Source organism: Xiphophorus maculatus, chromosome 1, assembly GCF_002775205.1.
Source record: "Xiphophorus maculatus strain JP 163 A chromosome 1, X_maculatus-5.0-male, whole genome shotgun sequence".
In the NCBI taxonomy this organism is placed as follows: Eukaryota; Metazoa; Chordata; class Actinopteri; order Cyprinodontiformes; family Poeciliidae; genus Xiphophorus; species Xiphophorus maculatus.
Window position 1 is genome coordinate 19,661,724 of NC_036443.1, and position 15,642 is coordinate 19,677,365.

Genomic DNA, 15,642 nt, shown 5'->3' on the forward strand with positions numbered 1-15,642 from the left:
TGATATTCAAGAATATATAATAAAGATATGGTTTCTTATGATTAAAAGTGGATTACTAATCTCAGTTTGACGTACAACACATTATATTTACTTTTTGCTTAACTCTGATTGGTGGAACCCATAAAATGTCCCATGTGTCTTTAGAAGCAAAACAAACCAGAAACATGAACTATCCACACTCATTATCAGCAGCTGGTCTGGTTCTTCTTGATGTTAGAGTTCAATTTTCATCTTCTGTCCAAAACTGGCCTTGTGTGGTTTTCAGACACATTTTTTGAGACATGTTTTATTGTGCGGATTTAGTCACTTGATAAATTGAGAACCTGAAAACCTGGAAATCTGGCCTTTCTTTCTTTTGGTTAGCAGAGAAAAGCTCTATAACTTTTCAGAAGCAGTTTTGACCAAAAAGAGAAAACAAAGCACAAACCAAGAGGTTTGACGTTTGCATGCCCTCTTCTAAAGATTTATATGAATGAAGCGACTTACCCTCTATTTGTCACAGTAGATTTCTTTAAGTGGACATAGCTGACAGGAAAAATACCCTGTGGATGGATAAAAGAGCAGAGCTGTTATAGAGTGACAGGCCTACATTAATGCCCCTGCTTTATAAAACCAAAATAGTCATTTATTATGTTAGAGTCATAGCTTAATGTGCTTTGTGCTGCACTGGTAAAAAGAAACAATAATGGATTTTTTGATTTTAGCTAATGACCCAAAACATATGAGAAGAGTTCGGGTTTCCAGCTCTTTTTTTTCTATATTCTGACATTTTCTCCTGCCTGTTTACATTTTCTGCACAAAAGGAAACACATGAAAAGCTCAAACTGCTTTTACAAATCGCAGAAACAGGAGGGAGAGCAGCCTGCAGGATTCCTATTGTGGTTCAGCTTAGCGGGGGAAAGGCCTCAGAGATTGAGTGTTCCCAGCTGCAGATGCTGAAGTTCATGCTTTTATTTTTTTGTATTCTAATCTGCCAGATGTGAAGAGTTGGCCAAAGTGAGAACAAAAAAAAGGAGAAAAATTCTCTCAGAACAGTGAAACCACACAGGCGAATGGATGTGGGCAGAGTACATAACAAAATGGACGGGTGTTGGTGAGAACTGTAAATAGCTGATGGGAGTAAAGAAGGACAGCATGTGGCTGCTAACACCTACATTTACCAGGACCTGACAGTTTTTATGCTGTCTTTAAAACAGTCCAGCACATAACAGAACAGCTCAGCCTCTACCATTTTAGACTCAAGCCAAGTACGTACAGACAGAAAAAAATGTACGTATGTAGCCCTTCGATGGATTTAAAAAACCTGCTATTTGGGTTTCACATTAAACTCTTTATCAATGTCTTCATATTGAACATTAAAGCACCAAACTGCTCTGCCTCTGTCAAACTATTATATTCACAATTAGAGAACAACAAGAATTGAATGTGGGCTCCTTTGTATTCAAACCTTATTTTTGCTTGATCAAAGACATGACAATGCAACAGATATTGTTGCATCTGGATTGCAGCAGTCACTAAGGAAAAGAAGCTCATTCTTTTTTCTTTTGCCCCCCTATAAAACCAATTCTGTGGTAGAATTTCAAATTTCAGAGGTAAATATTTTTCCCCACGACAGCCCATGTTAGCACCAGAAAAATATGCTAAAATGTCTGTGTTTTTCTTATTCTTCCTAAAGCAAGCATTTTTTTTCTTAATCTATACCAATATGAAAAAGAAATGTATTCTTTGCATTGAAATATAACATCAAAGGCTGGTGATTAAAATTATGCTTTTGTAAATGCAACTTTTGAAGTGTGGTTTAGGAAACTTCTATTTTTGTCAAATGAAAGCTACATTCTTTACACTGTAAAAAATGTTTCTAATTTTCAGTAAAATACAGCTCTGGCTGCCAGAATTTTACCGCATACATACAGTAAAATTTTACCATATTCGTACAGTAAAACTTTGGCAACCACAGCTGCGGGAAATTAAGAGATTTTTTTACAGTGTAATATATCTGGTCACAAGGTCTCTGTGGTAAAGACAGATTTATTTCTGTGCTTCAAGTCCCTACATCACAGTGTCACAGAAGAAAATTACATTTTACTAGGAAAGTGAGCATTATTAATATATTAATGATACAAAGTCTTCCACATTTACTTGCAACCCCCTTCAAAGTGCAGAAAAAAACTCTTACTAAATAAATTCATCTATTATTGCAGAACTATAATGTCATACTGTAAATTTTTAGAAAATTCGACACTTGAACTCAAATTTTAGCAGACATGAAAAACAAAACCCTACTTTAAGAAATAAATGCTTTCCACAGAATCATTGGTCCAACGACTGTTGTTGCTGCTGACAATCTAAACACAATAAGTGTCGTATCTGAGAAATATTTCCATCAACCCAATCATTATCTTCCACTTAATCTGGGATCGGGTCCTAGGGGCAGCGGCCTAAGCAGAAAAACCCAGCCTTTATAATTAGAAGTGATTAAACAATTAATTATTATTTGCAAAATATAGTTGAAATTGAAATTTAAAACAGATTGTGGTTTAATTACCTTGATGGATGGCTTCTTGGTGGAAAAGCCTCTGTACCAACCTAAGAAAAAGGGAGAAGCATGACAAACATGAAGCAAGTTTGTTGAGAGGAAAATGAAACTGAAAATATTCTACTGATTTTTTTTCACAGTCAAAGAAAAAGTTTATTTCTTGGAAGATATAAGTTATATTATTGTACTTTTTTCTACAGGCGGCTAAGTTTTCTTAAAACATAGACAGAACAGACAGATCCCTAACATATGCTATGTCATCTGTTAGCAAAGCTTCATTAAGTGTAATAGCTTTCTAGATGCTTCTTGCAGTTTCACACTTTAATCTGTCGTATCTAAAACACAGCCGTTAACAGCATGCATGTCTTCATATTCTGGCTGTGTAGCGTTTCAGCAGCATTAAGTAGTACTATTAATGTTTTGACTTCCGTTCTTTGTTTTTGAGCTATTTAGTTGATGTGTTGCCTTTGCCGGATGGTTCACAGTTGTTGGGTAGAAAGTAGTGTCAGTCTCTTCTTTTAAATCCCACAAAATGATTTTGGTTGTGAATTTGTTCTTCACTGTGGGAGAAAATGGATGTGCGACGTGACAGAGTGTAAAAAGTGTGAAATGTGTGAGACTTGACAGCCCTGGTTTTTAAGACTGCTCCATTAGTTCTTTTTAATACTGCAACATTTGTCTGCTTTGAGTTGTGCCATCAAATGTAGATTTATTTTTCTTCTAAACTGACAAAGAGAACATGACTCCAAGTCCCACATGTCTTGAAATACTTTTTTTTTAACTTGACCCATGTATTGTACTTTACACAAACATTGCACTATTATTTACACATTTGAAAATAATTCAATCATAGTAGTAATTTGGAGTTTGCAGTTTTGTGTGGAATTAAACAGATTCTACATGAAACAGCTGCAACTTGTTACGTTTATAACTAGTGGAAATAAGGTGGTCAAATTTTGGAAAGACTTATTCTCTTAGCTCATACGCTAAAAAATTAATATTATTTCTTTAGTCCAAATGCAGCTGGAACATAAGGTCTATTATTTATAATGAAACATTGGGTCAAAAGCTGTGATTCAGTCTGCTGGGTTAGAGGTGAAATTTAAAGGGGTTTCATTCGACTTTTCAGGTGGTCATCCTAAATGATACAACAAGCTGGTGAAACTTTAGTGAATCTTTTCCACAGAATGCTGCGCAATGTTAATGTGAGTCAGTTGTGTGAATGACTTTAGATGACAATAGAGAATGTGTTTGTTCATTAGCATTAGCATTTTACCTGCTAAGTAGTAAGCACAACATAGTGCTAGCTATGTCAAACATTTACTTTGACCAAAATATTGATCTAACGTCAACATAAACAGACTATTTTTATTGTCTTTATATTTCTTTGTAATTTTCTTTGAGAATGTTTATTATTTTTTTCTTTGAGCTGGGTCAAACTCATAACCCGACTCTGCTGTGTTGAACTGGACTGTGTTGGTCCACGTTTGAACGAGGAATGACTTAATAAAACAAGGCTTTAAGGGTTTGATGTGCATGAATCTGAGTAGCCACTATGTGGGCCAGCATGTCTTTTGTCCTGTTCCTTGAAAGAAGTGATTCTGTTTTCCCAGTAGTGTCTGATTCTTCCAAGTAATTGCTGTTCCTGCCAAAAGGTGACTCATCACTAGAGAGCAGTGTTTCCAGTTCACTGTTAAAAAAAAAAAAAACACTCTGCGCATCATTTGAAGCATTGGCAGAGTTGGGACAAAAAGAGTATGACTTTCGGTTAGTCATCATGACTTGTGTGATACTACCTGCAGTGAACTGGCTTATTTGGATGAGTACTATACACACCAAACAAGCGAAAAAAAAACAACATATTTTTAATGAAGGTTATTATCTTTTTATTGCTAAATGATAAACTTTGAAAAGAAAATCCTATTTGGAAATAGACCCTAAAGTAAATGTATTAGTAATTTGGTTGAAAGATACCGAGAATAGGCCCTGGAAGGTGAGTTGGATGCACAGAGTAAACTTGATCTGGGTACAAGTGCAATATTTTGACACATAATCCCATTCATATGAAATAAGCAGTGTCTAACTGTCCAGACTTTAAAAAGGCTCTAAAGCTGGACCTTAGACTGATGAAAATAATACTCATAAATATTGAGGCATAAGCCTTTAACATATAAATGAATACATTTTTTTTTTTCAATGTTCTGAACTGGTATTTTATGTGACGGGCCAATATCAAATAATTATGAAGAGGAAATAATTATGAAGAGGAAAGAAAATGATGCATTTTGAATGTTTTTGGCAATTCAAAATGTAAAGAGTGACTCACTGCTTTTTCATTTGTCTCCACACAACATAATGCTGCCACCACTGCGGGGAAAGTGCGTTCAGGGTGGCGTTCAGATTTTGGTTTTCTACCATAAATAATGTTTTGGTCTCACCTGACCTTTGGACTCTTTTCCCCATATTTGCTTGCATGTAGCAAACTGCACACGGGATTCCTATGCTGTTTTGTTTACAAATGCTCTCCACAGAACATGTGAGGACTTCGCAGGATAGATATATTTAGAATAACACACAGATTGATTCTGTTCACTAACCAGATAATGTCTGAATACAGTTGGTTGCATTGCCATTAAATTAGAGGCATCAGCACCAAGGCGGCTGAATATAAATGAATGCCAAACTTGTATATTTTTTCTTCATGATTACACTTCGTGCTTTTCTATCAGCAAGTGGTGTTTTTACTACGATAGAATGTGAAAAATGTTGAGGGGGATAAGGTAATTCACTCAGCTGTTTATTAGTGCACACAGTCAGAGTTAAATTATCTCATAAACTCAAATGCTTTCACTGAATATTTGAATGCTTTTACCGTCAAACTTCTCCAGGATCTGGACGGTTTCTCCCAGCTCCAGGACGAGAGCCTGACATATTGGTGACCGGAAGTTGCAGATCACTGTGCAGAGTGGGGGGGCAGGAGAAACAGGACAGACAAAACTGGTGAGAAAACTTTGTGCAGCCAATATCAGTAACTCTACTGGTAATAGGCTAAATCTTGCTTTTAGCTTAACTGAGAAAGAACTTTGTCTTTAAGTGTTTGTTTTTTTCTTTTTTAAATTGCAGCAATGCAGTCGGTGCAGCTTTTTATTAAACCGATCCATCCAAAAATATAAACACACCCGGTGCCACATTGAAGCCAGTCCTCGGTGAACTGTAAACAAACTGCCACTTTACAAGGTAATTAATTGTTAAGAAACCTGATTTTGAGCCATGTTACGTTAAATTAACTACCTCCCAAAATAGAGCCCACACAAAGTGCTAGATTATCAGGCTTAACGGTGATTATTCACAGGATGGTATTAGCATAAATCCTCCATGACACCTCGTTTTGTGGCATCCTGCAGCCTCTGACCATATAAAGAAGCATCCTGTGACTGAAATGCTGACGACATGATTATTCTTCAGAGGATAGATGCTACAGTAAAGGCCTTGACAACTGCACTGCCTCTGGAGTCTGCCTTTATCTGTGCAGCACTGCGGCTCGGGAAACATGAGCTACGCAACAAAACGCCACAGAAGCCTCAGTAAAGACAGGCGTGTTTGACAAGGATGCTGTGCCACTGATGATTTAAAAAAAAAAAAAACCTACAAATGGAGGCCCTTAAAGGAAAGTTTGGTGTGAATCATTATGGCAACAAACTAGCCAGGGGATTTAGTGAGGGGGAGGAGAAGGAGGAGGGGCTTGCCTCGGCTCTGTTTGCTTGTTTGAGGGGAACAAGTGTTCAGTTCCTGTGCTCGGGTAACTATGGGAACAGATCGTCCACAAACTGGAGGGCTTTCTTCACTGTAACCGCTGCAGGGATCTGGGCATTTTACAAATCAAGACGGCAAGCTTACGAACGTTGCCTGTCCCTTGACTTTAGACGGGCATGTGTTAAAGGAAGAGAGGTAAAAATGTCCTTACGAAGGATCTCGTCACCTTTTCCATTCTGCACCAGTCGTTTTACCAGCCATGACTGAATAGTTCCTATTTGAGAGCCCTGCTCTACAGTGACCTTTATTTCATTAGAACTGAAAACCTTCACGCACACCATCTGAACACTCTCCAATACAGGTCACACCAGGAGAAGATGAGACATTTAAGAGAGCTTTCAAACACCATATGGGCTTCGTGCTTTTATCACTACAATTTGTGTACGAGCACACAGCCACACACACAGCTAATTTTGCCTATGGAGATTTACAAAAACCAACAAATTTCTTCATTAGTCTTCAACATGTTGAACGTAGGATGTTGGAAGGACTGATGGGACATGGAGTTAAAAAAAAAAAAATGTTGGCAAAAGCAAACATTTCTACTGAGCAACAGCGTTCCAGTCCAGACTGTCGCTGCATTTAGCTGAACTTGACGGTCACATGGGATCCAATGGCTACTGTTGTGTAACCGGCAACTGACTAAAGTGAGCTTTGGGATCTGAGCACAGAAAGAGGAACCTCCCGTGCTCAACTGCTCCCTCTGTGGCCATCACAAAATGTTGTCATGCAAAATATTAATATCCATGGAGTTTAATGTTTTGTTTTGTTTTATAAGCAGAAGATAATGGATGGACAGAGAGATGGATAGAAAAAACTGTGGTGACAGAGTGGAAATAGTACTGTAGTCATATTGCAATTTGAAAGAGTATGGGCATTTCCACAGATTCTCAGATGGATGTAGGTCTGGACTTTGACTAGGCCATCCAAACACATGAATATGTTTTAATCTAAACCAATCCATCATAACTTTGACTGCAGACCAGCTTCTCTGTCTCTGATGAGAATCAGTAACCCCACAGCATGATGCTGCCAGCACCATGTTCCACTGACAGTATGGTGTACTTAGGTGAACTCCTGGTAGGTTTGTAGATATATTCGTATTTTCAGGTGATGGACTGAACGGTGCTAATTAAACTCTGCTTTCAACTTATCTACCTGTCTGTGGTGTTTCTAGCTCTTTATAAGGTATTTGTTCACTACTTACTCATAGGTAGACTCTATCAAATATATAATTAGCAGTTGCTAGCTTTAGTTTATATTTATTAATCCAGATAAAGAAAAACTGAATACAAATGAACTCTAAATGTTTCAGGTTTTTTGGCTTATGGAATATGAAAACATTTGCAAGGCACTGGCTGGCTCTCCATCAACAGCGGTAAGTATGTGAACATCTGCACTGATTTACTGTAACCATCCAAATGTAAATCTGATCAGGAAGCCTCTTAAAGCCGCTTCCCTTAGGTCCCACTGGGTTCAGACGCCGGGGAAGACCCAGAACTTGCTGAAGGGCTGATATATCATGTCTGGTCTAGGAAGCACTTGGGAAGCCTCAGGATGAACTGGATGTTGCTAGGGAGAGGGATGTCTCGGGTCTCCTGTTTATTACCGATTTGAGTGTAATTAGTTAATAAAGCTCCCCCCTCTCTGCACCAGCGCCTGGTTCAGTTTAGGACACAGTTTAGGCTGTTGCTGTTTGATTTTACAGCACTCAATGGTCTCGCACCAGCAGCAGCAAAGGTTTATGGTCTGCCAGTCACTATCTGCTGGAAGTGCCTCAGTCTAGGTTATCAGAGGGGGGAGCGGTCTTATCTTGTTGCTGGTGCAACAGCCTGGAATAGGCTGCACGCCACCCCTGACTTGTTTGGATTAAAGCCAACATTAAGGCCCATTTATTTAAATTGTTTTTGTTGTTTAACTTTTTGTATATTTATATTTTCTTTCCTTTCTTTTAACATGGTTGCATTTTTTAACTTTCACTTAGCACTATTTCTGTTTTATACTGTTTTTTTAATCGTTTTTACTTTGCAAAGCACTTTAGTCAATGTGAGGCGTCATTAGAAGGTGATATATAAATAAACTTTGATTTGTTAAACAAAAACATCTACCTATGAGTATGACTTTATTGCTGCTCCTATGTAGGAGAAAGCAAAAGTGCAAGGCACCAATTTTTTATGCAAATTCCAGTTGGAAGTGGTACCAAATTTGCTGTCTTTATTGTCACTGAAGCTGGAGCTTAGAATAAGATTTGTAGCACTGCTTATCCATCTGGTGCATATTAGAGGAAAAAAAAAAATAGGTGATGAAAAAAACTGTTTTAGCACAACAAAACAGTAAAATAAAGTGCTTAGCATGCAGAAACGTTTTTTGACTGTGTGCAAACAGGGCTGATGTGCCAGTGTGATTCACATAAGTCACCTTAAATATCTCCACTACCAGACCTCTGTAGAGGCAGAGAAGGAGGAAGAAGCTGCTGCTTCAGTCAGATTATTTCTGCCTCTAAGCAATGTTTGAACAGGAGAAGATGGCAAAATTCTGATCCCAGATTTCACCATTGGAAAGAAATCTAAAATGTTTTTTTTTTAAAGAAAATAAATAAATAGATAAATAAAATGATCTGCCAAATACAGAGTGCTGAATATTGGCCGTCAATTTTGAATAATAGCAGTGGCCGTGAAAAAAAATTGGGTTGACAGAAAATATCTGCCAATCCCAGTTTTCCTTCTCTGTTAAACATAAAAGCTGGAAAGCATCTAATAATTATAACATGTGATGTTTTCGAGAGCAAAACAAGAACCTAAAACAGGAAGAATCATTTAATTTTGAAACAATTTTTCTCTTAAATATTAAATGAAAGTCGTCACAGGATATAAGCATTTTTAGCCCAGCTTTACAAGTTTAAAATTAGCATTTAGCATATTAAAAAAATCTCCTGAAAAAATCTTGGTAGAAATTACAACCAAACATCCCGAAGAACACAAATTCGTTGGCACTCTTGATAAAGATGTGTAAAAAGTTTTAAACTCATTTATCTTTATTTTCAGAGATATAATCTCACACCAAAATCTTGACAAAAATCCAATCTTTAATTTGAGAAAAAATATTTGATGCTTTCTTTTAACTAAATCACTACTTGCTCAGCTGTTTGTATTTCTAGGAACTTTTCTTAAATCTATGTAACTAACTCCTGTTTGATTTTTTAAGTTGATTAACATTTTGAATATTAGACAATTAAAAAATCCACAACTGTCTGGTGTCCCAGGACATAAGCATGACAGAGACACTCATTTTTGTTTACCAAGAAAATTGATTTTATATTTTAATATTATTTGAAGATAAACATTATTTCTTCTTAAATCTCATGTCCTCATTCAACCTTTAAAAGCTGATCAGTCCAAATCTTGGCCTGTCAATCTTTTCAATGCTGTACAGAAATTTACTGACATGCATAACTGATTACTAATTTTTGTTCTCAATAAATTTATTTGCAAAAAAACCTTTCCAAAAATATTCCCAAAAAAAAGGGCTGCACTCCAACTACCTTGTTTTCTACAATGTCAGGTCTGAAATTTAAGTTGGACCTGCAGCTGTCTTTGAATAAACCAAAATAAATTTAAAAAACTGCTCAGTTAATGTACTGAGTACTATTTTCTTGAAATTTCACAATTAAAAGTTGTCAGAAATGTATCCATTAACCTTGATTCAGTCTTGGTCAGTTTATTATGTCCAGCACAACATTATAATCTATCAAATCTTTATATGCTTGTCACACTGCTGACCCCTTAGAGCTGCATGTCTGTAATACAATTTTTGTGACATTTGCAACATGCTTCAACATATGAGGTTTGAGCTAAAGAAGTCTGCCAATTAATACTGACAAGTTGTGGAAGAAAATTTAAGATTGTTTTTCTTTTCAAATTCTCAGAAGAACAATATTCAGCAGTACCTACAGTTTGTATTTCAGTGTTATAGTTTATGCAAGAATGGCATTATTGTGATTCGCTAATTTCATAAAATGCCACATCGACTGCATCGATTGTGATGACGCTGCTCAAGTGATATCTGTGTGGCAGAAGCCAAAGTCATCTGATTCATTTCAGTCTCTCATGTGGGAGGCCGTTGAATTAAAGACAAATATTTATCTAATGTAAGCTGTAAGAAATGTTGATGCTTATAGGTGGTTCAGAATCAAAAACACACCCCAGTTGAGGTAAAGAATCTGAGTTTTAAAATGAATAACATTAGGATGAAGAATAACAGTATGAACACTCGACTAATGGGGTGTTGGTTTTAGCTGCCAAAGCAGCCCTACAGTGTCAAGGCCTGGGCTCCATTGGAGTTTCTGGCAACTGTGGGCTGTGGTGTCTGGCACCAAGATATTTGGAGAAGAACCTTTAAGTCCTGTAAATTGTGAAGTAGTCCAATATAGATCAGATCTTCTGTCCAGGAATCCTGTAGAGATGCAATTGGATTGAGATCTGGGGAATTTGGAGCCAACCAAGTTTGCTTTACATCATTGTTCTCTTGAAAAATGCCACAGCTATTAGGGCATACAACTTCCACTCCAACTGGTGAGCAGCTATGAAACCTCAATGCTCAAGAAAGGCTGAGGGTCAAAATTTCTCCACTATGATATAAAAGAGTCGTTGCCTGTTTTCTCAAGTGCTTGTTGTGGTCGATTCTATCAAGAGTGCCGCACAATTTTGTTTTTTTGTTTGCTTCTTTGTTTTTTAATGTTCCAGGTTGTCACGGATACTTTATGTAATTCATCGGGTTATTATTATCTTTATGTAGCAAATAAGCAAAAGCAGGAAAAAAATCTTAAGGTGTGCATGGAATATCTCACCCACTCACAGGTGTCATGATGAAAAGATAAAATGTGTTGCTCACTTCACCTGTCAGTGGTCAAAATGTTACGTCTCATCAGTGTGAAATAGATGGGATAAAAACACAAACCATGAGATAAACTGAAGATTATGATAGTCTGTCTCAGGGGTCAGCAGCCTTTTACGTTCAAAGAGCCACTTTTACAAAATAAAACTTGCCAAGAGCTGCAAAAAACTATTTCCTAAATAGGCTATGTACAGAATCAAATGTTTTACTGTGAAAATTGCACTAAAATGCATCTCTACTTTTAGATTTTAGAACAAAATAAATTGTCTAAAACAAGAGGAAAAAATAACAATTTTGTACAATGAAGTGAGCCTATTGTAGAAATATGGAAAATGAAGAAAGATAGGCACCATAGTTTGAAGCTAGTTGGTTTTAAAAGCCTGTTGTGAATATTGTATGCAGATTTTGCAAAAGAATTTACTGAAAAAAAAAGAAAATTAAAAACTCCTAAAATACACTGCGTCCAAAATCAAAAACATTTCCTTTTTGGATTTGGAAGAACCATAGTAGAAGAGCCAAACAGCCACATGTGGGTCTGGAGCAGCAGGTTGCAGACCCCTGGTCAAATGTTTCGCCATAAACTGAGAAGAATCAAAAGCGTAGTACAGATTTTTTTTTACTCGGAAGCGGGACTATACCGGAAAAGTAGGAGAACAAGGAATTTTTAGCAAGGCCGCTGGCAGAACCACAGCTCTGTTGGTTGTCTGTGCTGGGCATTTTGTGTGAAAGGCAATAAACAGGCAATGACAAAATCAGCAAATAAGCTGTGGAGGTGTGCAGAATGGTGCCAATGATATCAGAGGTGAGGTAGGAGAGGGAACTGATAACAGGCCGGTGACAGTGCCGGCGCATGCTACCCATCCACCTGTGTGGGCTGTCTTCTGCAGTGATACTGGGAAAATATTGATCCTGTGTCAAACATGTTACCCGAGCAGAGGAGGGGAATTCAGCGGTGATTCGTGCTGCCTTTTGCAAAGTACAGTGTGTACTTCTCTGCGTGGCGGGCTTCACTTCACTTCCCCGCATTTCAGCACCGCGGACAGCGTCATCTCCATCCACGGTTTCAGCACCGCGGAGAGCGCCAGGTCACTCCGCGCAGACTGATGCGGAGGCTGCGCCGAACTGTTGCTTCCCTCCCCACACGTTAACACAAACACGCACTGCTGCTGCCTTTTGCTTCAATAAAGCCCACGTAAATATATCTTTGCTCGGGAAATGAGCCGCAGTGCCTCAGTGACAGATGGACGAACACATAAAATGACACGTAGGATCGGGAGTGGCGGCTCTACGTGGTGTTTGGAGGCTCTTTATAAAGCGCTCATGACGAATGCGATGCCTCCAGAAGAAAAAGAAAAGTGCTCATACGTGGGCGTGTGCATGTAAGGGGGAGTATCATGTGTGAGCCAGCGTGAGTAGCCCTAACAAGCTGTGGAGCATCTGGACATGACTCATTCTCCTAATGAAAACCCTCTATAGTGTAATCACACACTCTGCACAGCTTTGCTGCGATAGCGAGGCCACGCAGGCGATTTATAAAGACACGGAGGCATCGTCAGTTATAAATAGGTGGATTTAAGATCTTCCTTTTAAACGTGAGGCCCCGCAGCTCATCTATAGGAATAAATGTTCTCCTATAGATCCATTTCCTGGTGCGTGTTGATTGTAAAACAGTGTCGCAGCAGCCGCAGTAGCAGAAAAGCAGCTTTCCCCCCCAGTCTACAGGTAGACTCCAGCATCACTCCTGCCTACACCTGTTGGAGGGACGCAGTCACGATGCCCCCTTGTGGTTTCAACACGAATCGCGTCTCTCGTCTACATCGCTACTGTACTCGTCTGAGAGAAGAACGAGGGGTTGGGGGGGGGGTTGAGATGCCAAGCTCACGCCTTTTTTTTTTTTTTCTTTTACTGCAAAATCACAAAATCTAATAAACAGGAGTTCAGCCCCACCTGAAGCTGCCTTCAGCCTGCGACGGCATCTTTAAGGTGGTGGGGTCTGTAATCTGTATCATCCCACGCAATTTCCCTTCCAATGCAGTCACTGCCGCGTATATCAGCCATTATAAGTGGCTGTGTTTGTATTATTATTATTATTATTATTATCATTTTTATTACTGGATGTAATTGGCTTACTAATATGAAAAATAACGCGCTCCATAGTCAGTTCAAGATAAGAACAGGCAAATTATGCGCTTCTTTCTGCAACAACTAGCGGAGCGACGTATATGGGAAGCTTTATAGAAAACCAAAGCTATTTAATGAGCTATAACGATGAGGAAAAAGTGCCATTAACTCACCAACTCCGATTTTCTCCTCTTCTGTTGGTATCCACATATTTGATTATTTCCCCTCTGGTAGAGCAAGCCACATTATGTCGTTATCGTGAGATGATGCTGCTGGAGGGGGGAAAAAAGCTACAAATGAAATAGACTCGGCTAATCCTGTGGTTGTCCAGACTACATGTTTCGAGCGGAATATGCGCTGGGGAAAAGGCTGAAAGGCTCAGTGTCTCTGCTCTATTATGTCCCGGCGTGTGTCTCCAGTCTGATGCAGTCTCCCTGTCCACCTCATGCAACGCGCACAGACACACACAGAGACACGCAGGCACGCACACGCACGTACGCACACGGTGATCGGTTTTCTGTTTGCCACAAAAAGGTGTTACTGCAGCCGCTGTTTTAAGGGGTTTCGGCTCTCCTCGCAGCCTCTTCGCGTCGTTCCTTCGCGCTTCCTCCTCGGCTGCTGCTCGGCTGGGGCTTCCGCGCAGCGACAATTGGCCTAATCGCTCGGTAATTATAACATATTGGATGTAGCGAAGAGCTGCGGCAGGAAATTACTGAGAAAACAGCAAAAATACCATAAGCTGCGCCATCTTCATGGTCGTCACATGACTTGTTTTGTCAACACTGATGTGTCAAGCTTTTGCAAATGTATGCGCCTCCTCTTTTCCTCCCTGTGCGCCCCTTCTATCCGTCCATCACAAACCGCTTTTTCTTCTAGCGGGGAGGGATACTGGCTGGCAGTCTGCCTTTTGTGTGACTGACTGGACTTGTTACTTTGGCAGCTGCTTGGCCATAAAGTAGCTCCCGGTGTTAAACATCAGGCCAGACCACCATGTGGGGAAACACCTCCTGGTTGAGTCATTTCCAAAAAGCAGAGCCACTATATAGCAGCCATGCTTTGTCATAGTGCAGTCACCCCCCCTCCACACACACACACACACACACTGATGGGGTGCAACTCATTTCTAAGGACAAGTTCGATTTAATGATTTGTGAGGATGAATTTCGCACGAAACTATTCACAACATCATTTTCAATTCTCCTTAAGGTGCCACTTGTAATAAATAATCTATATTAGCATTTATTATTAGATATTTTTTCAATGTCTTAGTTTGTGCAACATGTAAAATCCAAAATGTGACAAAAGGCATGACAAGTCCTTAATTCAACCAAGAGAGAAAAAACAATGTTAGATCAAAAATGTAATAATGTTGTTGTTACTTTCATAAATAACAACAATAATAATAATCATCATCATCATAAACACTTAAAATCCTTTGAATATTTTTCTGACATTTCTCGATTCTGTCTTTCCACCAAATTAATAGTTTTCAGTAGAGGTTACACTACTTCAGACAGTCCACACTGTACAAAGGTATCAGTCAGGAGAAGGACAGGTCTGCACAAAGTTCTGCCCTCTGACTGACAGAATACTACCAAGATAAATTAGAACACAGAGTGCAAACTGGACTTTCTCATCCAACATCAGTGTTTGATCTCACATTTGGTATTCATCAAAAAAAAAAATTAAGAGTAATAGCTAATCCACTAAGGATGGACCAATGCCGTTTTAGTATTGAGAGTGATGAGAGAGATAGCTGTGAGGGATGGCTTGCAGTTTGCCACAAGCCAAGTATATGACACAGCAAATAAGTGAAAGAAAGATGAAACCACAATTGAAATTTTTATGACTCAACACTAACACTAAATAAAATATCCCCCTGGTGAATCATGGTGGTAGTGTTATCATGCTGAGGGTATCTCTATCTTCAGCAAAGACAGGAAAGCTGCTCAGTTGAATCTAGGTTAAAAAAGAAAAAAAAAGGGGGCAATTTTGGAAGAAAACCTGTTATAAGTTTACAAAAGATTTGATATTAGGGCATCTTCCAGCTGGACTGAACTGAAACTTAAAGAGCTACGATGGTGCTGTTTAGGTAAAACCACATTTATTTGTTAAAATGGCACATTCAAAGTCAAGACACAAATCCAAATGAGGATCAGTGGCAAGACTTGATGTTCTTCATCCACTACAGAAATATGCATTTAGGCTAATTTCAGGACAGGATAGTCACAAGAAGGAACATTTTAGACCTAAATCTCATTCATTACTTGATAGGTGTC

General features: G+C 38.7%; 1 protein-coding gene across 3 annotated transcripts in view; it reads right to left on the reverse strand.

Annotated features, from left to right (window-relative positions):
* LOC102221116 (dedicator of cytokinesis protein 3-like) overlaps positions 1 to 14,199 on the reverse strand; it is a 58,894-nt gene extending 44,695 nt beyond the window's left edge. For all 3 annotated transcript variants that reach the window (XM_023335471.1, XM_023335463.1, XM_023335460.1), the window contains exons 1-4: positions 13,537 to 14,199; positions 5,409 to 5,492; positions 2,546 to 2,586; positions 487 to 542 (exon numbers count right to left, since the gene is read on the reverse strand). In XM_023335471.1, the coding sequence (XP_023191239.1) occupies positions 487 to 542; positions 2,546 to 2,586; positions 5,409 to 5,492; positions 13,537 to 13,573 (218 nt within the window). In that variant the 5' untranslated portion in view covers positions 13,574 to 14,199. The remainder of the gene's footprint in view (positions 1 to 486; positions 543 to 2,545; positions 2,587 to 5,408; positions 5,493 to 13,536) is intronic.
* Between the last annotated feature and the right edge of the window lie 1,443 nt (positions 14,200 to 15,642).